The following is a 27,651-nucleotide window of genomic DNA, read 5'->3' as shown; positions in this document are numbered from 1 at the left end:
CACCTCAGCAGAGATGACTTCCCTGACTCTCCTGTCTACAGCATTACCCAGTTGCTGATTCATCCTTACCCTTATTTGCTTTATTTTCTTTATTTTGTTACCACATTGTATATTTATTTATTGTTTCTTTCTACTAAAATGTCAATTGTTTGAAAGCATTCACTTGATTTTTGTTGATTGACTGCCATATCTTCTAGTGCTTAAAATACACGGAATATGTATTCAATGTAATGTAAGTCAAATTATGTCACTTCCTTGCTCGAAACTTTTCCCATCTCAGAACCAAAGCTCTTAAAATTGCCTATGTTATGGACTGAATTGTGCCCCCCTCCGAATTCATATGTTGAAGTTTTAAGCCCCAGCACAGCTTAGAATATATTTGGTATTTCCAGTTAAATGAGGCCATGTGGGTGGGACCTAATCCCATGTGACCAGTGTCCTTACAAGAAGAGGGAGAGACAGCAAGGATACATATGCACATAGAAAAGCCACGTGAGGACACATTAAGAAGGCAGCCAATTGCAAGAAAAGGAGAGGGCCTCAGGAGAAACCAAACCTGTCCACACCTTGATCTTGGACTTTCAGTCCTCAGAGCTGTGAGACAATACATTCCTGTTGTTTAAGGCACCCAGCTTCTGTTATGGCAGCCTGAGCAGACCAATACAGCCTGTAAGCATTCCTGGTTACTGTCACTTCATCTGTGTTCCCTCTGACTCATGCTGTTGTAGCCTCTGGCCTTCTTGCTGTTCCTGAGTATGCCAAACTGGCTATCACCTCAGAGCTGTCTTTCCATCGAGGCTGTACATGCCATGAGGGCAGGAGTTAGTGTTATCATCTGGTTTGCCACTGAATTTTTTGGTGCCCAGAAGAGTTCCTGGCACAGAGTAAGGCCCTGAGTAATATTTATTGGATCAGTCAATGAATAAACAAATGGAAGTGACCCATGGGTGGAAAATAGGTTAGCAAGACAGGCTAGAATGACTATAAATTCATTTCCCATGTGGGACTTAATAAATTTGTTATTGTTGATATTGCTTGTTTTTTATTTTTATTTTTTTAAATATATTTTATTGATTTTTTACAGAGAGGAAGGGAGAGGGATAGAGAGTTAGAAACATCGATGGGAGAGAAACATCGATCTGCTGCCTCCTGCACACCTCCCACTGGGGATGTGCCCGCAACCAAGGTACATGCCCCTGCCTGGAATCTAACCTGGGACCTTTCAGTCTGAAGGCTGACGCTCTATACACTGAGCCAAACTGGTTAAGGCACATTGCTTGTTTTTTAAAGGAAAGAGACACTTCAATGAAAGTGGAGAGAAGGGTGGTTTACTTAGTATCTGAAAACTGAACAATTAATGTAATACATTTGGAAGAAAAAGAAGTTAGGTCCCTACTTTATATCACAAAAATGATAAATTTTAGATTAATTAAACATCTAAGTATAAAAAGAAAATTGTGAAGTTGCAAACAAAAATTTAAAAAGCTTAGGATACTTTTTGTATAATTTCTTGGTGTGTATGCTTCTAGGTACGGCTTCTTAGCTAAAAAGAACACTCAGAAGTCATAAAGAAAAAAATTACTTTTAAATTTTATAGTAGCAGAAGACACTCAGACAGAATATTGAATATTAAAAAGGTTTTTTTAAAGGAGGAAATGGCCTGGAGTGTCGACCTATGAACCAGGATGTTATGGTTCGATTCCCGGTCAGGGCATATGCTCGGGTTGCGGGCTCAATCATCAGTGTGGGGCGTGCAGGAGTTAGCCGATCCATGAGTCTCTCTCATCATTGATGTTTCTATCTCTCTCTCCCTCTCCCTTCCTCTCTGAAATCAATAAAAACATATTTTAAAAATAAATAAAGGAGAAAATGCACATGGTTAGTAGATCTGAAAGAATGCTCAACAGTTTCATCACACACACACACACACACACACACACACACAATTTTATACCCATCAGGATCATTCATTCATTCATCAAATACACACTTTTGTTTTGCCAGCTGGTGTGTCTCAGTGGTGAGTGTCAGCCTATGAACTAGGAGGTCACGGTTTGATTCCTGGTTAGGGCACATGCCCAGATTGCAGGCTCCATCTCTAGTGTGTGTGTGTGTGTTTGGGGGTGGGGGGAACGGGGGGAGGGCATACAGAAGGCAGCCAATCAATGATTCTGTCTCATCATTGATGTTTTTATCATTCTCTTCCTCTCTTCCTCTCTGAAATCCATAAAATATATATATATATATATATATATATATATATTTTTAAAAAACACACACACTGAGTTTTTACTGTATGCCAAGTATCATTCTAGGTATTGGAGATAAAGCAGTGAAGAAAACAGAAAAATACTCTGATATCAGAGAGCTCATGTTCTATTGGAGAGAAATAGATAAGAAACCATAAGAAATAAATTATGACATGTTAGAAGGTGATAAATGCCATAGAAATAAACAAAGCCTTGTTAGGGGGCAACATAGGAAATGAAAGGAATTTAAGAGGTTATTTTGCCCAACTCTAGAGAAATGAAAATCTAGATGATGTGGATGCTTTTTTAGGAGCATATATATTACAGAAATGATTGTGGAGGAGAAAGAGAAATTATAATCAAATTACATATCATAAAATATCTAGAGAAAGTTGTTCAAGAGCAGCCCCTAGAAAAAGCACCAGAGGAAATATTTCAGAGGTGAATTCTACCAAACCTTTATTTAAAGAACCGGCCAAAAGAAAAAAACAAAGAACTAGTCAAGTCCAATGATATTTATTTCAGAGAAAGAAGAGATGTTGTGGAAAAATGGTCATTCTCCTATATGTTTAGTGGAATTTGTACAGTATGAACTCTTTGGAAACTATTCCAACGATATCTTTTAAAATTATATACATTATGTCTTTTATTTATTCATTTATTTATTTATTAAATATATTTTTATTGATTTCAGAGAGGAAGGGAGAGGGAGAGAGAGATAGCAACATCAATAATGAGAATCATTGATTGGCTCCCTCCTGCATGCCCCTTACTGGGCATTGGGCCTGCAACCCAGGCATGTGCCCTTGACCAGAATTGAACCTGGGACCCTTGAGTCACCAGGCCGACCCTCTATCTTCTGAGCCAAACTGGCTAGGGATACATTATATGTCTTTTAATCAAACAGTCTCACTATTAGGATTCTAGACTTTAGAAATAAAAATACCAGGTCATAAGGCTGTGTGTATATAGCAATGTTTGTAGTATAAAAATTACTCAAAACTTCAGTGTTCAATAACAAGTTGAATAATTAATTGATGGAGCCATACTATGCATATTATGCCCCAATTTTATTTTATGTTTTATTTTTTTTAAATACATTTGTATTGATTTCAGAGAGGGAGGGAGAGGGAGAGAGAGATGGAAGCATCAATGATGAGAGAGAATCATTGATTGGCTGTGTCCTGCCAACTAGGAATCGGATTGTGACCTCTTGGTTCATAGGTTGCTTGACGCTCAACCACTGAGCAATGCCAGCCGGGCTTATGCCACAATTTTAAAAGGAGAGGATATAGTTTATGTGGAGAAACACCAGTGATCAGAAAAGCAAATACAGCCTAGCATGTAAATTTTTGGAAAAAAGAATAAAGAATATTTCCCAATATTGATAGATAGCCTGTTTGTGTATATTTGTATGAATAGGAAGAAATGTATGGATGGAAACACATCAAACTTCAACATTGGTTATTTGGAGTTTTGGGAGAGCTTGCTGGTTTTTTCTTCGTTGTTTTTGGCTTATTACCTTAGGCAGGATTTTTAGTTTGAAAGGAAAAACCGATAAAATACATTTTATAAAAGACTTTTCTTTCAGCCTTTTCTAATGTGAACAAAAGAAAAACGTCAGCTTGTGTGCTAGGTAAAACTGATGCCCGAGACTCAGGGTAGGTGGTATTTTGTTTGCTATTCATAAGGCAGGGCTTGTGAGTTTCCCCAGATCTTTCCCAATGATTGATTTTATGTTGAAGTGGTAAGTAGAGTGAGCTTGAGAAATTACTCAAATTCTCTCAACCCAAGGTTTTCCGTCAGTAAAATAAGGATTGAAAATATCTACCACACATATTTTTATTGTGAAACGACATATGAAAGGACTTTGACAGTGGTTAAGCTCTTAACTGAATAAGTTTTCATTGGATTCTAATGTCCTGACATTTTGAGTGGCTCTGATATGTGCTAGGGATGCAAAAACAAGCAAACCAAAGCAAAGTACAAGGGGAAAGGATAAAGGCAGGTAAAATCTTAACCATGTGAAGCATGGCATCAGCTGCCAGGTGAATATTATCTAATTTAATGTGTGTGTGTTTTTTAAAAAATATATTTTACTAGAGGCCCGGTGCACAAAAATTTGTGCACTCGGGGGGGAGGAGGGGTCCCTCAGCCCGGCCTGTGCCCTCTCGCAGTCTGGGACCCCTAGGGAGATAACGACCTGCTGGCTTAGGCCTGCTCCCGGGTGGCAGAGGGCAGGCCTAATCCCTAGGTGCAGCCCCTGGTCGGGCTCAGAGCAGGGCCGATTGGGGAATTGGGGCACCGCCCCCTGTCATGCACAGAGCAGGGCGGATTGGGAGGTTGCGATGCCACCCTCAGTCATGCTCAGGGTAGGGCCGATTCGGGGGTTGGGGTATGGTCCCCTGTCACACTCAGGGCAGGGCCGATGGGGAGGTTATGGCTCTACCCCATCACACACAGAGCAGGGCCCGTGGGGGGGGGGGGGTTGGGGCGCCGCCCTCTATCACCCACAGAGCAGGGCCGATCAGGGGGTTGGGGCGCCGCCACTCTCACAGGGCAGGGCCGATGGGGAGGTTATGGCTCTACCCTGTCACACACAGAGCAGGGCCCGTGGGGTGGGGGGTGGGGGGTTGGGGTGCCGTACCCTGTCACACACAGAGCCGCAGGGTGATCAGGAGGTTGGGGCGCCTTCCCCTGTCAGGAACAGAGCAGGGCCGATAGGGAGGTTATGACCCTGCCCCCTGTCACACACAGAGCCACAGGGCGATCAGGGGGTTTGGGCGCTGCTCCCTGTCATGCTGATCCCGGTGCTGGGAGACCTCGCGGCTCCGCTGATCCCAGTGCTGGGAGGCATATTACTATACTTTTACTATATAGAATAGAGGCCTGGTGCATGGGTGGGGGCTGGCTGGTTTGCCCTGAAGGGTGTCCCGGATCAGGCTGGGGGTCCCCACTGGGGTGCCTGGCCAGCCTGGATGAGGGGCTAAGGGCTGTTTGCAGCTGGTCATACACCCTTCAGGGTGGGGGTCCCCACTGGGGTGCCTGGCCAGTCTGGGTGAGGGGCTGAGGGCTGTTTTCAGGCTGGGACTGAAGCTCCCAACTGCTCCTTTCTTTCTTTCTTTTTTTTTAATTCTGGGCCAGCTTTAGCTCTGAGGCTCCAGCTCTTAGGCCTCCACTCCTGAAAGCAGGTACCTGGTTTGTTTAGGTTCTACAATCGAAACTGTGTATCAACTCCAGCTGTGAGATCCCGGCTCACTGAAAGCTGGTTTCTGGGGTTTTGTTTATCTTCTATATTTGTTACAATGTTTCAGACTGCAGGCTCAGAGGCCGGCAAGGCAGGCGGGAACGTTGGAGTCCTCTGTCACTGAAGCAAGCAAGCCTCATGTTAGTTTCAAGCTGCCTGGCTGCCAGCTGCCATCTTGGCTGGCAGTTAATTTGCATATCGCCCTGATTAGCCAATGGGAAGGGTAGCGGTCGTATGCCAATTACCATGTTTCTCTTTTATTAGATAGGATTGATTTTTTACAGAGAGGAAGGGAGAGGGATAAAGAGCTAGATACATCGATGGAGAGAAACATCGATCAGCTGCCTCCTGCACACCTCCTACTGGGGATGTGCCCTTGACCAGAATCAAACTTGTGACCCTTTAGTCCGCAGACCGCCACTCTATCCACTGAGCCAACCGGATATAGGGCTCTAAGTCAGTGGTTCTCAACCTTCGGGTCGCGACTCCTTTGGGGGTCGAACGACCCTTTCACAGGGGTCGCCTAAGACCATCGGAGAACACATATATAATTACATATTGTTTTTGTGATTAATCACTATGCTTTAATTATGTTCAATTTGTAACAATGAAATTGGGGGTCACCACAGCACGAGGAACTGTATTAAAGGGTCGCGGCATTAGGAAGGTTGAGAACCACTGCTCTAATCAAGGAAAGATCACGGAAGAGGTGAGATAATAATACAGGTTAGAGATGCCCGCGATTTGGGCAGGACTGCCACAGAACAGCCTAGGTATGTATGGATGGATGTATATATGTATGTATGTATGTATGTATTTTATTTAGAGAACATTTATTGGGTTTCTTTTTCTAGGAGTGCATTTTTTAAATTTCTTTATTAAGTTATTACATATGTGTCCTTATCCCCACATTCTCCTCCCCCCTCCCCCACATGCGCTTACCCCCCTGGTGTCTGTGTCCATTGCTTAGGCTTATATGCTCGCATGTAAGACCTTTGGTTGATCTCTCCCCCTGACCCCCACCCTCCCCTGCCTTCCCTCTGAGGGTTGACCGTCGGTCTGATCTGTCTGATCCATGCTTCTCTGTCTCTGGATCTGAGGCCTAGGTATTGACACTGGCTGGTGCTTTAGTTTTACCAGATGCCTGAGCAGATGCAAGAGCGACCCCTTCTGGAAGCACGCTCCTTTTTCGTGCCTACGGGCGAGCGTGGTGCGGGCTGTACGCAGGCGCCGGGAGCCGGGACGGCGTCGCCGAGGCCCTGTAGGCGCGCATGCGTGCAGCGCCGTGGAGGCGGCGGCTTCGTCGGTGTCGAGACTGGAGGCTCAGTGGTAAACTGTGTGGGGCGCAAATGGGATCCGGCTGGTAGTCGGTTCGGCATAGGTAGGACCGCTGCCTTGTGGGGACTCGGGGGTTGGAGGGCGGGAGCCCGTAGCGCGGGGGTCCTGAGCCTTTCCTCGGAGATCCTGGCCGACTATTGTATGTGTCGCAGCGGCTGCGCACAAAATGGCGGCGGGCAGACGGAGGGGGCGGGAGGCGGCTGGGGGACCCCCGGGATGGGGAGGGAAGCTGGGCACCCCTACGACCGCGTCGGCTCCCCTCGCCGCCCCGGAGGGCCGCGTCGGGCACCCGTGCGAGGACCGTGCTGCAGAAAGAGCCGCCTGACGCCGTTGCACGGGGCGGAGGAAAGAGAGACAACCCTTTGCCAAGGCCGCGGCGGCCCCTTCCCCACAGACGCCGGGCCTGCCGGGAGCGCGCCGGGCCTGGGGCCTGACAGCCGGAGCGAGCGGGGGTGAGCCCCGCCGCGGAGGGAGGGAGCGTCCCCGTTGGGCCTGCAGGGGCGGCGGAGCTTGAGCTGAGCCTTGGCGCCCGCGACGTTGTGCAAGAAGCGCGGGGAGAGAAGAGCCTGGTCCGGGCCGGGGCTGCGGGAATCGGGGCGGAAGGGAACTGGCCGGACCCGGCGGCCTGGGCCGTCGGTGTTTCTCACGCTGCCCGGTGCGGGTGTGGGAGCAAAGACATGGTCACCGCGGTGCGGGGCACGGAGCGCGCGTCCATGGCTCTGATGTTTCTCTCCGCATCTTTCGGGGGGATCTTGAGTACGGCTCCTTCGCGTGTTATTTTTGGGTGACGCCTGCCTCGGGCCCCCTTCTGTTAAAGATGGGGGGAAATGGGAGCCACACGCATCAATCTTGGGGGACGTTTGAAACTTGCCTTTTTGTTGTTAGAGGTAAATGCGAACGAAGGAGACGTAGTCCTACAAAATCTTGCGTTGGATTAGACATAGTGAAGGCGGCATCCCGCTAATTTTTGTGAAGCTTAAATGTTAGTGTTTGGCAGCATTCTGGGGGGGGCGGAGGGGGGGAATGCCGATTTAATCGGAAGGAGGTCTGAAGAAAAATTTGTTACCAGGATCCGGCGATTTATGTTAGTTCAAATGCTTTTGCTAACGAGCTTTGGAATTGTGCACACACACACACACAAATGTTTCTTTTTTCTTTATGTGATGTAAAAGAGTTAATTTATTTTAACACTGGTTCAAATTTGCCATTCACATTGATTAACTGGAAAAAGATTTTTTTTAAAAAAGATTAATTAATGCCTAACCGGTTTGGCTCAGTGGATAGAGCGTCGGCCTGCAGACTGAAGGTCCCTGGGTTCGATTCCGGTCAAGGGCATGTACCTGGGTTGCGGGCACATCCCCAGTAGGGGGTGTGCAGGAGGCGACTCATTGATGTTTCTCTCCCATCCATATTTCTGACTCTCTATGCCTCTCCCTTCCTCTCTGGAAAAAATCAATGACATATATTTTTAAAAAAGATTAATTAATGAAGTTTATACAGAAAAAACGCATAATTTACATTATTTCAACATAGCTTTAAATTTTGTTGATGTTTAGTTATTCAACACTTAGTGGGCTTACGTTGCATTTTTAAAAATTTGACAGCATTTCATGACGCATTATTTTGTATTTTCATACACTGTAATATGCACTTTTAAATTCTTAAATGGGCTCAACATGATAACACATTACACTGAACTGGGCCATTTCCTCCTTGGTTGTTCATGTTCAAGCAGGTAAGGGTAAAGATAAAGCAGTTGGAAGAAATCACAGAATTTCATACTCATTTGTATTAACTAGTTATTTATGTCACATGTCTATTACTTTGAATATTGGTTATATTAATAGTTCTTCAATCTCTTGCATGTCATCTTTCATTATGGAGGCTGTATATATCAGATAATTTGGTTTAAAAAAACACTTCATATGATCTCAGAGATGACTTTGTATTTCCTGGCTGCCTTAAAGCTTTTTCTCTTCTGTGCGCTTAAGAAGGTGATCTCTGGAAATTTTGTTTTCATGTAATGAAAGAAAATGAGAGAAATAGTTTAGTGGAGAGATAATAGGCTTTGGAATCAGAAGATCTGGATTCGAATCCCTGTTTTTCCTCTTAATATATGTGTGAGATTGGGAGTAAGTTATTTTAGTCTTTCTGAATTTGTTTCCTTTTCTGCAAAATGGTGATTACTACTACCTACTTGGCATTGTTGTGAGGATTGAGACAGTGTAGGGAAAGCTTCTATTCCTGGATCGTAGGAGCTGTTGAATAAATGTCAGCTGTTACTTTTATTACAGATCTTTAGCGTCTTTTTCTTTTGACACAAAATTGCAACCTGTGGGTACTCCCTTTTAATTAAAGGGACTTAAGGAATTTAGGTTAAATTGATAAACTTTTGGAGCACTTATCAAAACATTGTAACCATTTATTTATGTGAGTGTTATGTTCACCTTTGTATCTGTCCCAGTGTCCAAGTATGTATTAGATACTCACAATTAGAGTGAATGATCTCAGCTGGTAGTTGCAGAGGCAGGATAAGAACACAGGACAGACAATTGGAGTCCAAATTCTACTCCTTCTACATAACTAAGTGCATATTGGTGAAGGTTTAGATAAATCTTTCCAAATTCTTAGTAAAATGCTGTACGTACTAAGACACAGTGCTTCCAGTATGGGTGCCTGGTAAGATAATTTGGGCTGTTTTGTGTAAAAACAAGCTATTGAGTGTTGACATGTAGTGTAGAGGTCCTCCAAAACAGAAAGTAGTTGTATTTGTGGAAAGCTGGTAAGTACCTCTTTGTATCCAGCTTGACTGGCTCTCTCATAGCTTCAGTTTTATGTCCTGGGATCTGTATTTGTGGTTGAAAATTAAAATGGGAAGTAAATAGATTTATGGAAGATAAAAAGAGAATAATGAAAAGGAAGACGGTAAGGAAAAAGGTGAGGTGTTAGAAATAAAGCAAAGCTATAGAGATCAGTGAGGGTTACTTTCTAAGATTTTGTTTTGAAAGAAGGTTTGGGGAACATAGAAAGTTTTAAGATACACATATTTTGATATTTTCTTAGTGGTGACCTTGGCGTACCTACATTTTGGGTTATTTTTTAACTCTTGAACCCCTTAAATACCAAAATATGTATATTGTTCCAGTCTTGTTAAAGCTTTCATACTTTTTTTCTGCCTCATTTCTGCAGTCTTCATTTTCTTAAACTTTAAACTAATTGCCCTATTGTCCCTGCTAATGAGCAAATATTTCCAACTTCCTTTTGTTTTGAATTTTTTTACTTAAACATATTATGGAAAAATTCTAAACATATACTAAAGCATAATACAATGATTCACTACCCGTATACCTATCATCCAGCATTAAAAATTACAAGCTAATGGTCAATCTTGTCTCTACTTTCCACCTTATTTTTTAAAAGCAGATCCTATATCATTCATAAATATGTAGTTCAGAAGTTTTCTTCTAAATATTTAGAGAAAAACATGCTTAACACACCTAAAATAATAATTCCTTAATGTTATGTAATCATTCAGTACTCAAATTTCCCAATGTGTCTCATATACCACACACGTGTGTGTATAATAAATGTGTTTGTTTCTACTACCATATTGGAAATTTCAAAAATTATCTGAGTCTTAAAAGGAACAAATTCCTACCTGCTTCTTAAATAAAGCATTTTGCTTACTGTCTAACATGTTTTGAGCACCTGTGGTATATCAGGAGGTATAGTTTTAATTATTCTTCACATCAACATTCTTAAGTGGGTATTGTTTTTATTCCCATTTTTCACATGATCAAACTGAGGCATGGGTTAACTAATTTGCTTGGGGTGACATTTTTAGCAAGCAACAGGACCAGAATTAAAACACTGAATCTAGTTAGGGTTTGTGTTTTTTAAAAATACTGTGCTACATTAGTGTTAAATTTTATTTATGGGAGTTAACCACTTTTGCATGAAGTCATTCAGTGGCACCCCTCCTAAAGGGCGGGTGTCTTTAGATCATTGGAAATTTCCCCAAAATCAGATTATTATGCATTGCATAATGGGCTGACTAACAGTCAATAGTTAGGGAGTGAGCATGATGGGGGGGGGGAAGGGCCAAATCCAGATATTTGCTTAAGGCTGATGTTCTTTACCATATTGGAGGTTTCCTTCCTGCTGCCATACTTGCTTATAGTCCAGTCATTTTTTTGACTTAGTATATCATCCTATATAATAAAGAGCTAATATGCAAATGGTCCTAGTGCCAGAACTACTCAGACACTCAACACTGGGGAGAGAGGAATGGGGACCACCAGCCAGGCTGCAGCCCGGGAGAGGACAAGCCGCCTGAACCACGGTCCGGGCAAAGCCGCCCACCCATGGTCCCCTGGGCCTGCGGCCGGCTAGAGGGAGGGAATCCTGGGTCCCAGGTGCAGGGCAAAGCACAGGCGGTTAGGGGCGATCAGGCAGGCAGGTAGAGGGGTTAGGGGTGATCAGGCAGGCGAGCGGTTAGGAGCCAGCGGTCCCGGATTGCAAGAGGCAGTCGGACATCCCCCTAGGGATCCCGGATTGGAGAGAGTGCAGGCCAGGCTGAGGGACCCCCCCTTACCCACTGTGCATGAATTTCGTGCATTGGGCCTCTAGTCTATATAATAAAGAGCTGATGTGCTAATGGTCATGACGCCCTCATGTGTAACGACCAATCAGGAGGCTGCGTGCACAGCAAGTGCTGGTGGGCAGGGACTTGCAGCATTGGGGACTTGAGTGAGGCTGCATCCCATCCCCCGCCCGGTGCCAGCCCGGGGACACGAGGCTCACATCTCTGCCCCCAGCGCCAGCCCAGGGGCTTGAAGGGGGTGGGGCTGGCCAGGTCTGGGCCTTGCCCAATGTGGGTGGGGCCGGCCAGGTCTGGGTCTCACGTGATTTTGAGGTGCGTGTGGGTCGGCATGAACTTGACTCTAGGTCCCGCGGCGCCCCCTAGACTCTGACAGGGGGGAGATTTTCATACACATTTTACTAATTTTCTTTCCTCTCTGACACTTCTATTATAGTGAAAGGGCAAATAGCAATATTAAAATATTTCCTCTAATCCCCTTTTTAAAAATATATTTTATTGGTTTTTTACAGAGAGGAAGGGAGAGAGAGAGAGAGTTAGAAACATTGATGAGAGAGAAACATCGATCAGCCACCTCCTGCACACCTCCCACTGGGGATGCGTCTGCAATCAAGGAACATGCCCTTGACCGGAATTGAACCTGGGACCTTTCAGTCCGCAGGCCGACGCTATCCACTGAGCCAAACCAGTTACGGCTCTAATCCCTTTTAATGTGCACAAATTTTGTGCACCGGGCCACTGGTATATAACTAAGAAGTTAGGTAGATTAGGTAGTCCAGTGTTGGATTTAAAAGTTTGGGCCATTAACTATTTTTGAATGAAGTAAAGCCCTGGCTGACAGGAATTCCCTGTAGGTTTCGCTCTTTTTCTTCCCTCTATTGTTCTACACACACATCCACCCACACATACACACACACACACACATACACACACACCACATCACACACATCTGCCCCTCCCTCCGGACTATTTGAGAGAAGTTGCCTACATTGTGCTCCTCTACTCTAGTTTATTTTCTAAGAATAGAATATTTTCTTTCTTAGTCATAGTATAGTTACTATCTCCATAAATTTAACATTAATAAAAATCTTTAATTTACCATATTCTGATTTTGTTAATTGACCCAATAATGTACTTCATATCAGTTTCTCTTTTTGTCCCCCCCCCCCACCCCATCCCTCAGTACAGGATCAGTCTAGGATTAAATAATTGCCTTTAGTTGTCATGTCTCTTTAGTCTTCTTTATTCTGGAATATTTCCATAACCTTTCGTTATCTGTGAAATTGACATTTTTGAAGAATATCAAAGTGTTTGATTTCTCCCCCCACCCTCACCTGCTTGAATTAATTGACTTGTGGAAAGACATTTTAGGATTATGCAACTGTTCTACTCTTCATCAAAATTTCACTCTGGACTTAACATGCACAGATGATTCTTACCTAAATCAATCTTTATTATGATGGTTACAAAAATGATGATTCTCCATCTAAGCTGTCTCTCTACAAATACATTGCTCTATTGGTATGGAGTTAAGAACCCCTGGTTTTCTCAGTGGTATATAAGGTTTATAATTTACTGCTATCCTGTTCTTTCTTTCTTGCTCCTATTTTATATCTATATGTTTTGTCTTCCACAGTGAGAACCATGGCTCTCACACTATCAAAACATTTACTTGCTCAATCTTATATCTAAAGTAATTTCAGAATTATTTTACCTATACCACTACCAAAAAACCCCCACCAAATCCCACAAAAACACTAAAAAAGATAAGAATTTGTTTGTAGCTCTCCCCTTTCTCCTAGCTACCCCTAAATTGAGGGTATATAAATCAAATAATGGTTTTATAACTAACTTGCATTAGGGTTTTTTTTTTTTTTAAATGTTTTTATTGATTTTAGAGAGGAACAGATAGAAATGTCAGTTGACTCATTCACGCCCTTTACTGGTGATCAGGTCCCAAAACTAGGCATGTGCCATGACCTGGAATCAAACAGGTGACCTCTTGGTGCATGGGGTGATGCTCAAGCCACAGCTGAGCCACACTGGCCAGGCACATTAGTTTCCTTTTTCCCCTTCAGTGGGTTAAAGTATTCATTCCAAAAATGATTGAATTAGTATGCTTTTAATTTTAGATTTTTCCCTTTTTCCCATTCTTGTTTTAATTTTAAAAAAATGTAGATTGTTAACATTTTTTCAGAGTCAAAACTATGTAATAAGATGTACTCCATGAAATATTCCCCCTTTTAAAAAGCCTTTCTATTACTTCTACAGCTAACCAGCTTTATTGTTTTCTATGTTATCCTACCTATGCATTTTTTTGTAACCATAAACAGATATGTGTTTCCTTATTTCCATTTCTTATACACAAGTAACATACTAAATATGCTCTTTTGTACCTTGTAAAGAGTTTAAGACATTTGGCACTTCATCCATAATTAAAGATTTTGGAAACCTACTGTAGGCAAATGGGAACATTTTTTGTATTGTGCATTTCATGAAAGAAGTGAACAACCAAATGGCAGGCATGGCAAGTATGCAGTTAGACTTCAGGAACCATTGGAACTGGATAGCTGAATGTCTTCAGTACTGTAGTTACCTCTTGGTCTTGCTTATCTCTTTTGTATTGACTACATTTTGTTTCAGTTTTGTGCTTTCTCACTAAAATCATAAATATGCTGTCAACAATATTTGAATTTTATCAGCATCCATCACTTTTCCCATTCCTGATTTTTTTTTTTTTTAATCTTCACCCTAGGATGTTTTTCCATTGATTTTTAGAGAGAGTGGAAGAGAGAGGGAAAGACAGAGAGAAATATCGATGAGAGAGAAACACATCAATTGGTTGCCTCCTGCATGAGCCCCAACCAGGGCCTGGGCCAGGGAGAAGCCTGCAACTGAGATACATGCCCTTGATGGGAATCGAACCCAGGATCCTTTGGTCCACAGGCTGACGCTCTATCCACTGAGCCAAACCGGTTAGGGTGAAAGATTTCTTTATTCCAAATGATCAAGTAGTTTTTCTTGGACTGATGTATTATATTTGTTGAGGGTAGCAAAGTTAGCAGAACCAGTGCACATCCCTGGGCATTATTTACTATGAATACAATTATGACCCTAAAAAAAGTATATATAGGCATGTGCAGTTCATATGACCCTAAAAAAAGTATATATCTGATTGTACTCATTTATCCTGTTTATCAAAAAGTTGTCTTCCTGGAAATGTTAACTATTAAATCAGTGCTTATGGGGTTGTTAATGCATGGTTCTGTGGTAATTTGTTCCTGTCATTAGCAAGTTGATATTCCATTTCCTTTCTCATCTGAAATCACATTTATCAGTCTTTCCAGGTAGTGAAGTTTGTGATGCCCTTCATGTTATCAAATAATGTGTCTAATTGTCTGCTTATTGTTTCTTTGACAATTTCCTTGAGGCACCACACTTTTGGCATTTTAATATACAGAATGATACTCTATCCACACTTAATGGCACCTTCAGAATTATGATTTGCATACCTTTTGTGATTTACATACATTTTGTAGTTCTCCCTTTTCTCCTAGCTATCCCAAAACTGAGATCTCGGTACAAAATGTGGTAGAAAAGAGTTGGCTAAGTGGATCTATCTATACACTAGAAGAAATTAGCAGACTGAGTGCCACTTAAACTGAGGAAAGCATAGAAGATATGTACTCTTGTATTATTAACTAGTGTAATACCTTCATTCTTAGGTGCAAACATGGATTTATTTATTCTGAGATAAAGTCGCTCTAACACAGCGGTTCTCAACCTGTGGGTCGCAGCACGGGTCGCCTAAGACCATCGGAAAACACATATATAATTACATATTGTTTTTGTGATTAATCAATATGCTTTAATTATGTTCAATTTGTAACAATGAAAATACATCCTGCATATCAGATATTTACATTACAATTCATAACAGTAGCAAAATTACAGTTATGAAGTAGCAACAAAAATAAAATTATGGTTGGGGGTCACCACAACATGAGGAACTATATTAATGGGTCGCGGCATTAGGAAGGTTGAGAACCACTGCTCTAACAAAGCAGTACTGATTGAGATATGTGGGTATATACCTAGGAAAATGATGTTAATGATAGTTTTCCCTTTGTGGTAAGATTATACAAATCTTTTTGTTCTTCTCTATGTCATGAGGATTATTTTTCTTTTGGGGGATGGTGGTTATGAACATATATTTTTTATAATTAGAAAAGGAAAGCTATAAAATAAATTTAAATTTAAAATATCTAGAACACAGCATGGAAAGAACACTGAGAGTTAAGGTTCTAGTTATGATCTCACCACTTGGTTCCAAGGTCTTACTTAATTTGTAAACTGGGATGCCCTTGCTTACAGGGTTGTTGTGAGGCTCAAATGAGATAATGAATATTAAAGTGCTTTTTAAACCATGACATGCTATAAAAAGTGTAGGAATTGCTATAAATCTCTTTATTTTAAATTTAATGGAGCCATTATGATCTGGCTATTTAATTTTTGACAACACTTAGATTTATAGATTTTAGATTTTTTTTTAAACTAATATCTAAAGAAAAGGAAGGATTCTTTTTCTTCTGAAAGAGTACATCAAAATCACAAGCAGTTCTTGATTGTATAACTCAGAAATACCTCATGGGACCTAATGGTGATATCTTTTTAGTCCATCAAATTATTTTTTCATGTCTGTCTTAAGAACTCAGTTTCTACGAGGTATTTCTGAAACAACTTTTATGGTTGGCATTTTACTGAATATTTTTTGCTTCAGTGTATATATGTTTTAGTTCCTAAAAGGACATAAAAAGAATTTTTAACTGTTACTTGTCAAATAATAAAACAAATTTCAGGAGTTCCCAATGTGTTGTGGCTATTAAGTGTCCTGTTTTTGAAAATTTTTTTTATTACTTTTTATTTTATTTTAGAGAAAGAGCAGAAGGGAGAGGGAGGAGAGAAAAACATGAATTTGTTGTTCCACTTATGTATGCATTCATTGGTTGCTTCTTGTATGTGCCCTGACTGGAGATCAAACCCTCATCCTTGGTATATCGGGATGATGCTCTAACCAACTGAACTTACCTGGCTAGGGCCTGAAAAATATTAAATATAGGAAAATAAAATGTTGATTGAAAATGGTAAATAGTATAGTTCTAATTTTATACAATAAAGTTTGGTGTACTCTTCTTCCCTTACCATCCATGCATGTACACAGAACTAGAAGACATATCAAAATATTTGTTCACTCTAGGTGATGGTTTTATTGCTAAGGATTTCTTACTACTTCTTTGTTTTCTATAACAAGCTTATGTTTCTTATATCATCAGGAATAAAATTTATTTTAAAGGGTTAATACTACTTAACTGCAATTGTTTTCAAAGGAGTTAATAATTAAGAACTCAGATCTCAACCCAGATTTTTCCAAGTTCATAAGTTGGCTCTTGTAAATTCCCCTAGCTAAATGAACCTCTTTATGGCCAGAGCTTTTGGAGTTAAATGAAAAATGTTTAATAATGAATGGTTGTGTTTATTTTAGTTGTTTTCAGGTGTTAATGCCTTTGTCAAAGTTACCTTTGTCTCGCTGGTTCCTCACATTGTTTTTACGTTATGTCAGTATTCTCAAAAGACAGGGTTTATTTTCTTGGGTGTGGCATAACCTAATTCTTAATCAGAGATTTCTTATGAAGAACCATTTGCTTGTTTTGCTTAATTTTACTTTCTTTGTTTCACAAATTAGTTTTGTTCACCAAAAAGGTATATTGAAACGAAAAGAGTAGCATATGAAACTGTTTAGTAATGGGTAAGTCAGTAAGTTAGGTGGGAAGGACAGGTGTAGGGAATAATTAACTAAAATGAGATTTTTTTATTTAAATCTGCATTTGTTATTTATACATTAATCATAACAAGTTAGCTGATTTTGGCTTTTGTTAGATTGGTGTGATAATGGTAGATTGAGAAGTATGAAGTTGTGTTGGTTTTATACTCCTGTTTTTGTTTTCTATTAATGTAATACTTAATATTTAGCATTTCAACTTTTTATTTTGGAAATGTTTACGTAAAAAAGTAGAGAGGAGAGGTAATAAATCCTTATAAAACTGCCATTTAGCTTCCACAGCAAATATATTTGCTAGTCTTGCTTCATCAAACTTCCTTACCCACCACCTACTCCTATCCCCTGCTCAGACACATCCTTTTTTCCGTGTGCCTCCCAAGCCTAGCCATTAAAAGCCTTTCAATATTGTGGCCTGTGCTCTGTGTCTGAAAAATATTTTTCATTTAGAACCTCAGTTGATTAAAAAAAAATTAAGCAGTATTTCTCCCTAAGGCAGTGAAGGGTGTATATTGCATGGCTGGAAGAACAAGAAAAATGAAAAATTTAAAATTCCTTATTGTAGCCCATTGTTAGGAAGTATTTGTTTTAAAAATTTAAATTGAAATGTAAAGGATTAATATTTTTTAACTATTAGTTATCCAGAAAATGGCATATTCTTTAATAGTTCTGGATAATGAAAATTATATTTACTATATTAAGCATGTGTTCTGAATATATGGCTATCACTTGCTACCTTGATTATATAAATTCTGTGATACTAGCAATATTTAAACTTACTATCAAATTAGTAAATGCCATTGTTGGCAAAAAAAAACCGCCTTTGGTTTCTTTACTTCTAATAGTAGATTTGGAATACCTAGAACTCTATTATATTACTCAAACCAACTTGTCTCTAGACATAGGTGACGTGAACTAATACTGTTTACATATTTATATATATAATACTATTGTATGGGCATTTCATCTTTAAACAGCATTTTATTTCTTGTTCATAGGCTAATATAAATAACTTGAAGAGTTGTTTCATCCGCTAGTTCTTATCCTTAAGGTCTATCTTAACAGGGATGAATAGTAGCATTCCTTTTTTTACATATGCATAATATGGATATACTTTAGTTTATTCAGCCAACTTCCAGTTTCTGCAAATCCTCTTAATTACAAAGGTGTGAAAAGGGAAAATTCCAGGAGATTTCTAACTATATTTTATCATTTTGGTTTCTTTAATTTTTTATGAAATATTAGCTCCATCTTTAAAACGTAAGTGTTAGTTCTATGAAGGAAGAGATCTGTTCTGGTTTACTGACCTTCTACTTCCTCACCTAAAACAACACTTTTCTTTTAATCGTATGAATAACAGCTGGATTTGAAATTACTCTGATATATTTATTCTGATATATTTAAAAGATATCCTTAATGACCTGATACTTGATTTTTGGAATTTTATTCCCATGGATCATTTGAGAATGCCATAAATTCCTGTTTCTATCAGGTGTTAGTATTTGTATTTGCATTAAGTAGTTTTATGCTGGGGCATCATTGGTAGGTCTAAACAAGAGAAAGGGGAGAAAAGATGTGACAAAAGGAAATTGATGGTGTGGGGCTTGCCTTAAATTAGATTTGAAGAAATAAGGCTTCAGAATTATAGAATTGCAAAATAAAATTTATAATGCCTTATAAGTAGAAAGGTTGAAATATAAATATAAACATCTTTTTACTTAAAGCATTTGGAGTGAATGGGAATGATAGCTGTAAGAAGGTTAAACGGTAACTTACCTAAATGATTAAAAATGTGCATTACACATAATGCAAGTGAAATATGAATATACTTAAATTCCGTTCATTAAGAAGATAGATTACGTTTCGGTTTTTTACCCATTGAAGATAGTGTTATTTGAAATACAGATTGTAGGCAGACTTTTTATTAGAGTTTCAAAAATGTATTTGTCAGTTCTTGCTAATGCCCAACATTGTGTTTCATGCTTTGATTTAAAATTTACATCATTATAATGAGAATAGAAATGCAGATAGCTATATAATTTCTCGTTAGTGATGTTTTGATGAACTACATTGTTGGAAACTTTTCTACCTGGATTAGAAATGATACGGTATAGCGTAAGAAGGTGTTTGATGATTCTATATTAGTGAATTACTGTCTGAAAATGTTACTAAATACAAACAAAAGGAAATAAAACCTGCTAGACTTAAAAGTCTGAAATTTGGAAGGAGTCTTGGGATAAAGGTTAGGAGAAGTGTTGGCTTAAAGTACAGGAGGATTAAATAAACTTATTCTCAGAGAGGAGGTTGGTGGAGGATACCTGTTGAATGTGACATTTGTGTGTAATGATGAATTTTCCACGATATTCATGCCAAGAGAGAAATTTTCGTATCTTTGGCTAGCAGGTCCTGGAATCAGAATGCTTAATAAATAACTATGGCTGAACAGGCCTCTAATTTGTCTTACCGAGAGATGGGAGAGGTCTCTTTGGGGAGCTAGGACTGTTAATTTTGTCCTCATTCTATTAGATTTCACAATGGACTAACGATATGGGAAGTCTGGGTGAGCTTTTTAAGGCTCCTAAAAGCAAACAAGCCAAACCTCTGCTTATTGATAGTTGAAATTCTTTAGTTAGGAAAAGGCCTTTTAATTCTTTGTATATATTTTAGACTGTTGAGTGAAAGACTGGTGTCTTTTCAGGACTGTTTCAGTGATTACACACTGGTACAGATATGCCAGTTGTTAAAATATTGAAATAATTTTGCCATGATTTGTAAATAGCTGTTACCCCGAAGGTGGATGGACTTCTACTTTCACCATCATAGTACTTTCTTCCTGAGGACTGCCCTACCATCACCTTGTGCACAGCAACTAAAAACTTAAGGGCAGTGGACGAAGGAGGGGCTCATATTGCTGTTATTATTCATTGCTTGTGCTTTACTAATTACTAAATACTCCAAATATCACTCCTGGGTATACACATGAAGGAAAACTCAAATTGAGAAGTGCAAAATGAAAAAAGGTTTTTGGTAAACACCAGTGCACCTCAGAGCCTTTAATATGCAATAGTTATTGTGCCCCTCTGAGAAGGGTAGCACAAGAGCATTTCACACTCTCTTAACCAGGGAACTCCTTTGTAGAAGACCTACAGTCTTACAGGACTCTGGTTTCTGCAGAATACACCATATGAAGGGCTGCTCTCTTGCAGTCTATTAATGTATATTTACATCAGTGTTAAAACAGTGCTGGGAATATTAACGTGCATAGACAGGTTTTTTTTATTGTTAAGGAATTTGAAATGTGAGTATTTCTAATGATACATGTTCATAATTCTATGTGGTAATTAGATGACTGATTGAAATCTGTTCCTTTTTGGTTTATTATGGGGGAGAAACAATATTTGGAAAAGTTTGTGCTTCTGAAGCTGTGAAAGGAATCTTCACCAATTCAGGAAAATAGTGCAGAAAGAGTATAACTGGATGACAAACTGCTTGCATAAGTGATTATTTTTAAGGACTGGGTCAATACAGAGTTGTTCTTAGAAGTATTTTATTTTATAGAAGGTAGGTACAGTTCATATGATTTATGATTGTTTAAAAAGACCTGGAATTTGTGATAAATGAACATTATTTACAGAAAATTTGGATATAATTGTTTAGTAACTAGTATCTGCTGCTTGCACCTAGTGAATTAGAAGCCTACATAATACTTAATGTATTTTTGTGTTTACTCTAATTTGAAAATAGTCCTTGTCAAGTATGAGGACTTTGGATATTAATGCAAATAGCTTAACAAATATTTGAGGGTATAACAAGAGTAGAGTTATATCCTCGGGAGATAAGACAACAGTGAGCATGCCTTCAATTGAGACTAGGTTGTTGGAAAAGACTGCATACATATGAACACAAAAACAAGATAGTAAAAGGTACAAGTCCGAAAATGGTATAAGCAATAAAGTTTGTTGGAAGACTCACTCTGAGCCTTGGTGGTCAAGGAAGGTTTAATGGAGACTGACCTTGAAGAATGAGTAAAATCAAATAAATCAGGTCAAGGCAAAGTTGTTTCCTTCATGTGTTTTGATTGGAAGAGATGAAGGGAGGAAAGAAGAGAGGAATAGGAACAATGGCCTAGCTGGAATAAGTGTTTGGTAAAATTAGGAGGGTAGAAATTGACTAGGTTGATTATACTTTCCACATAAAACTACGACATAAAAGGAATGAGATTCTCTTGGATTGTTTAATAGAGGGTGATGTGGCAAGAATGTCCTTTTATAAAAATTAAATGTAGTGGCAGCCTGTGAGATGGTTGGAAGGAAGAGTGTTATCAGATAAAGCCTATATCTCAGCTGAATCTCCATTTCATTAACATCACATATGTTCCCACCCTGCATTTCTATTGGATATCAAAGTAGGGGGACTTGATAGAAATAGGCATGGTCTGTGTTTGTTTTTCTTTTAACTGAAAGGGCCAGCGAGTCCTTTGACCGCTGACCTTGGTCCTGGAATGATAGCTAAAGTGCGATTTCTTTGAGAACTGGCTTTGAGTGAGTTATGCTGCATTCCGAAGGGGTGGGCAGCAACCAGTTTTAACTAATACAGTGCCTGGGAACTGCAAGATATTCTTGCTCACATCTACTGGTAGTTAAGAGCATGGATTATGGGGCCAAAATACTTGGAATGCACATCTTGGCCTGGCCACTTATCTATGTAAGTTACTTAACACATTGCAGTTGGATCAAGATAATTCTCGCTTCATATTACACAGTGTTTTACAAAGTATCATACTTTAAAAAGATATTAGCTTGTAAGGACATGTAATAAATAACTTCAAAATGCAATGCTTATTTAATTTTAAGGCATGTCTTTAACATTTATGTAAAATGTTTTTTGTACCAGTTCATTAGAAACTTACCTGGCCACTGACTAAAGCCAGTAATAAAACTACTGGTCCGCAATGTGTTAACTTCTCTGTGCCTTAGTATCCTTGTAAAAGTGTGCATATCTCGGGGTTGTTGTGAGAAATGAATCAGTCCATGTAAAGTACATGTACAGTACTCTATAACACTATAGTTCATCATTATTATTGTCCATATATACAGGGGTAGGCAAAAGTAGGTTTATAGGTGTAATACAAGTAAAATAATGTAATAATAATACAAGAATAAACTGTTTCATGTACTCACAATTGTAAACCTACTTTTGCCCACCCCTATATTTGTCTCTATGCTCACCTTGGAGGGAATCCAAGAGAAAGGTGATTGGTTTTGTTGCATATTTTTCTGTATGTTATAATCAAATACATGCTATTGCACACTATTTTGTCAGACTCTGTAGTCAAGTTATTGGTGACAAGTTTGCATCTTAAAAGAAACAACTGTTTAACAGCAGAACCTTAAGCATAGTCTAATTGTTATATGGAATTTAATTAGCTGTGGTTCCAAGGAAGGTGTGTCTTAGAGAAATGGGTCTTGTAAAATTTTAAGTTTACAGTTCCTGTTTTCATTGTTTGTACATCTGATAACATAAATATTAAGTGTGTGTGCATTTCTAAGTATTTAATGCTTTCATCTTTTTCTCTCCATATTAAAGCATGAAGTAATCCCATTTTTCAAGATTATTTAGGAGTTGTAATTATCGCTCAGCACCTAGGACAGCACCCAGTGTAACAGTATGCATGAACCTCTGGCTTGAGGTTTGTTTGGGTTTGTGTTCTGAATTCGGAAGAAAAGAAGAGAAAGTTTTGGGGAAAGTTTAAAATCCTTGTAAGCACTTAATCTCAACGTGTATGAAATGCAGAATCCTTTCATGGCTTTGTTTCAAAATGTTTTACACTGGCTATAGACCCCACTTCATGAAGTAGTTTGAGTTAAAATGATCTAATATTTGTGTTTTAACTTTCAGCTTTGTGTTATTCTTGGAAAATTTCGCACCACTTGTGAATTCCTTGAACCTGGGCATTGCAAACCCACTTCTGTTGGGCCCATCTCCTTTGCACTTTGCTCAGATTAAGACTCAATTGGCGCTTCAGCAGCTGAATGCCGTTGCCTCACATAGTTCAACACCACCTTATACTTTATTAAATCAGGCTTTCTTGAAAATAGCCATGTCGAGACCCAGGTTTAATCCTCGAGGAAACTTTCCACTTCAGAGACCACGAGTACCTAACCCTCCTGGGATGAGGCCTCCAGGACCATTTATGAGGCCGGGAGCTATGGGTCTTCCAAGATTTTACCCAGCAGGGAGAGCCCGTGGAATTCCACCCAGATTTGCTGGCCATGAATCTTATCAGAACATGGGACCACAGAGAATGAATGTTCAGGTAACTCAGCACCGAACTGATCCAAGATTGACCAAAGAAAAATTGGATTTTCATGAAGCACAACAAAAGAAAGAGAAGCCTCATGGTAGCCGGTGGGATGATGAGTCTCAAATACCTGCATCAGTGGCAGTGAAACAGAGTCCTATAACACAGGTAACAGAGCAGAGTCCTAAAGTGCAGAGCCGCTATACAAAAGAGAGTGCCTCAAGTATCTTAGCAAGTTTTGGATTATCTAATGAAGATTTAGAAGAACTCAGTCGCTATCCTGATGAACAGCTAACTCCTGAAAATATGCCATTAATTCTGAGGGATATAAGAATGCGAAAAATGGGGCGCCGATTACCTAATTTACCTTCTCAGAGCAGAAATAAAGAAACACTTGGTAGCGAGGCAGTTTCAAGTAATGTGATTGATTATGGGCATGCAAGCAAATATGGCTATACAGAAGATCCACTTGAAGCACGTATTTATGATCCTGAAATTCCAACTGATGAGGTCAAGAATGATTTTCGGTCACAGCAGAGCATTTCTGCATCTGTTCCTGCACCAAATGTGATATGTAATTCTATGTTTCCTGTTGAAGATGTGTTTCGACAGATGGACTTCCCCGGTGAGTCCTCCAATAATCAGTCCTTTTTCCCAGTTGAGAGTGGAACTAAGATGCCAGGTTTACACATTACAGGAAGACAGCCAGTCCTTGAACCTGTAAAATGTGTCAGCCAGTCCATTAGCCAAACAGTTAACCAGGCAATGAGTTGGTCTCTGATTCCTCCATCTATGAACCAGCAACCTTTTTCATCGGAATTAATTCCAGCTGTAAGCCAGCAAGAGCGGATCCCACGTGAGCCTGTGATTAATTCATCTAATGTCCACAGACCAGGAGGAAATAAAAAGAATTATCAGTCGGAGGCTGACATCCCCATTCGGTCACCCTTTGGGATTGTGAAAGCATCCTGGCTCCCCAAGCTTTCCCATGCTGATGTTCAAAAGATGAAGAGACTACCAACTCCTTCTATGATGAATGACTATTATGCAGCATCTCCAAGAATATTTCCACATTTCTGTTCTCTCTGTAACGTAGAATGTAGTCATTTGAAGGTGAGTGTTTTTAAACACTGTATAATGATACACAGCGCCCAAGTTTCCGCTATTCTCAAGTACATTGGTGTTAACTAGGCATTAAGGAAATGGCAGAAGTTAATTTTGATTGCAACATCAACACTTAGTTGTAATCTAAGTAGTCCTGGCCTAAGTACTGAATTGAGTGTTAGGCTTTCTGTATTCCTGTAACTGGGCACACCACATGGTTCGTCTATTTATTTTGAACTTTTGATTAGTTATCCCAGAAATTTATGCAGCATAAAATTTATATAACATAAACTGTATCCTTATAAAGACAATGTCACATAAGTCACTTTAAATAAGAGAATCTGTTAGTATAAAAATAAAAAGTTGAAATAAAACATTTGTACTATACACTTTGAAGAGACAGTATGTTGTAGCCTTGCATGTATCTACGTGTCTTGGGCTAAAGACAGTTAATGTCAATTTAATAATTTTCTGACTATCTATCTGGACTAGGATTTTTAGTGTTTTATGAGAAGGAGCTTCCTAACTTAATCATAGCAAAATTGAGTCGAGTTATTTGGAGACTAATTGTGGGGTCAGCAAATAGAGTGTAAACTGATAAAAATTTAGAGAGAAATATTTTAAAAATAAAGAAGCCTTAAGTATCTTCATGGTTAGTACAGTTAGAAGGAAGTGTTTTACAGAGGTGCTGAGGAGTAATGTAGAATACTGTTAGTAATCATTGGTAGATTTGAGTAGGAATTTCCAAGTAAGCTTTATTTACTTATATATATATTTGGAAACCACCGTTTCTTCTACTTACTGATGTGATTTGTAGATTTAGATCATAAATGGCCAAGAAGAAATGTACTTCTCATGATAATAAGCATTGATTCAAGGCCATAGCATTGTATACTTTGAATAGGCTTAAAAATCTATAGGTATTAATTCTCTTGTTGCTTTTTCTCCTTCCAATGCTGCCTTTTTATTGTCTATTACCCACTCATCAGGTTTCAGCCAACAAGAATCTGATACCTAGAGCTGATGCTTTTGTCATAAGGTTAACTCCAGCAAAGGAAAGCAGCATTCTACCTCATTTTAGCCAGATTTACTGAGTTCTAATAAAATAATAGTTGCCTGACTCTGCCAAAGAGGATAGCAAAGTCTTGAAAAATCTCAGAATAATTTATAACACTTAGTTATAATCTGTAAGTACTCCTGGCGTAAGTACTGAATTGAGTGTTAGGCTTTCTGTATTCCATTTATTTTGAACTTTCAGTTAGTCATGATGAATCCAAGGAAAATACCTTAAAATAAAGAACTTAAAAGTTTTCATTTTTATTCTGTAGAATAGAAAAGGTATACATTTGTTCAATTGGTATTTATTGATTACTAGTTTTATACAGTCCGATATTAGGTACTAGGGCAGAGTTGAAAAACTATAGAAAATTTAGATGTTCTTAACCGTTTATAGTGTCTCACTGCTTCTTAATTACACACCGCAGGAATTAAATAATTCAGGACAACAAATGATTTGGTGATTGTTTTTATCTTGTTTGGATTTGCTTAAGGGAGAGATACTTCATATTTTGATTTTGATTCAGGCTTATATCAATTCAGGCCAGCATTATCTAATTTCCTATTATGTATTTAGCACTATGTAATAAAAAGAAGTATGAATATACTTTGACATCAAGAAACTTGTATAGTTTAGTTAAATAAGACTAATTGAGTGATGGTGACTAGCTGCACTAAATCTCTCTGGACTTGAATGATCTGGGAGGGAGGACTTCGTGGAATAAGTTGAAGGTGGGCCCTGAATGATGAATAGGCTTTAGTGTACCTGGGGGAGGAGGAATTAATTTCAGATGAGAGCAACAAATAAAAGTACAAAGAGACTTGAAAAGCTAGCCTAAGAAGTTTAGACTTAAGGTGAGAGGCATTAGGAAGCTAATTAAGGCTTGCTATGTGACATGTAAAAAGTATATTTTAGGGAGATAAATGTCTTTGACATGTGCAAGGTGAATAGGAATGAGAAGAGATAGATAGAGCAGGGCACTAATTTGAGGCTTCCCTAGTGAAAGACTGGGTTAATATAATAAAAGTAAAATTTAGAGTAGAAAATAAATCTTTTAGTGATCACTAGAGTTCACTGAGATTGCCATTTAAGACAAACACCTTTTAACAGTCAGAACAACATAATCTAATCAATGTTTCACTACTAGATGACTAAGTGATAGGAATTTGTGAACAAACATGGATTTACATGATACAAACTACTTCTCTTGTTTCTGTGATATATTTTATTGTCCATATATATGACATTACGAATATGTGGCATATAAATTATCAATTGCAAATTTTTTCTTGCAAAGTAACATTTGGCAATATACTCCCCACCTCTGGAGTCTTTAAAAATGTACCCTGAAAAAGGCAACTATATAATGTGAAATGTATTTCTATTTCTAAATTGGGATTTAGATGTTGGAGGAGGAGCTGTCCTGGGTTTAGAAGGTATGTTTGTTTTACTATCCTTGGTTACGAAGGCTGTGTTTGGTTTAAAAGCTGTCTTTCTGACTGAAATAATTCAGTTGAGAAAGGACTTACTGGCAAGATATTTTTGAGGTAGCTGGAGGATAGTGAGTGAGCTCTGATACTGGTAGATGTTTTCAGTTTGATTCTGTGCCCTCTCAACTCTATAGTCCTTGTAGCATGTCCTGCTTCGTTAGGTAATGATCACTCTTTGGAGAGGCAGTACTGCTTTGGGACCTTCTTTTAATCTTCATACTGTTAATAGAAGTCTCAACACTGGGGTGGCATAGATATATTTACTGAGCTTAAAGCAAGTAATGTCAGCAAGTGAGTGGACCTATTAAAAAAAAGTAGAGAGTGGGACATGTGTATATGTGTGTGTAGAACTGGAGAGAATATGCTTTAAATAGGGCAGCTATCAACGTCAGCTGATAGTTGCTATAGAGAATACATGTCCAATATTAT

General features: G+C 39.1%; 1 protein-coding gene across 2 annotated transcripts in view; it reads left to right on the top strand.

The window, feature by feature from the left end:
• The window catches only part of ZNF638 (zinc finger protein 638), a 107,406-nt gene that overhangs the window by 22,592 nt on the left and 57,163 nt on the right, over positions 1-27,651 (top strand). The window contains exon 2 of one of the 2 annotated variants that reach the window (XM_081101105.1): positions 23,169-24,684. The exons of the other annotated variant lie outside the window; for it this stretch is intronic. Within the exon in view, the coding sequence (XP_080957231.1) occupies positions 23,169-24,684 (1,516 nt within the window). The remainder of the gene's footprint in view (positions 1-23,168; positions 24,685-27,651) is intronic. 2 annotated transcript variants of the gene reach the window in all.

The sequence above is a fragment of the Myotis nattereri genome, assembly GCF_964212035.1.
Source record: "Myotis nattereri genome assembly, chromosome: 10".
Lineage (NCBI taxonomy): Eukaryota > Metazoa > Chordata > Mammalia > Chiroptera > Vespertilionidae > Myotis > Myotis nattereri.
The sequence above is the reverse complement of the archived record's forward strand: the minus strand, read 5'-3'. Positions and strand labels throughout refer to the sequence as shown.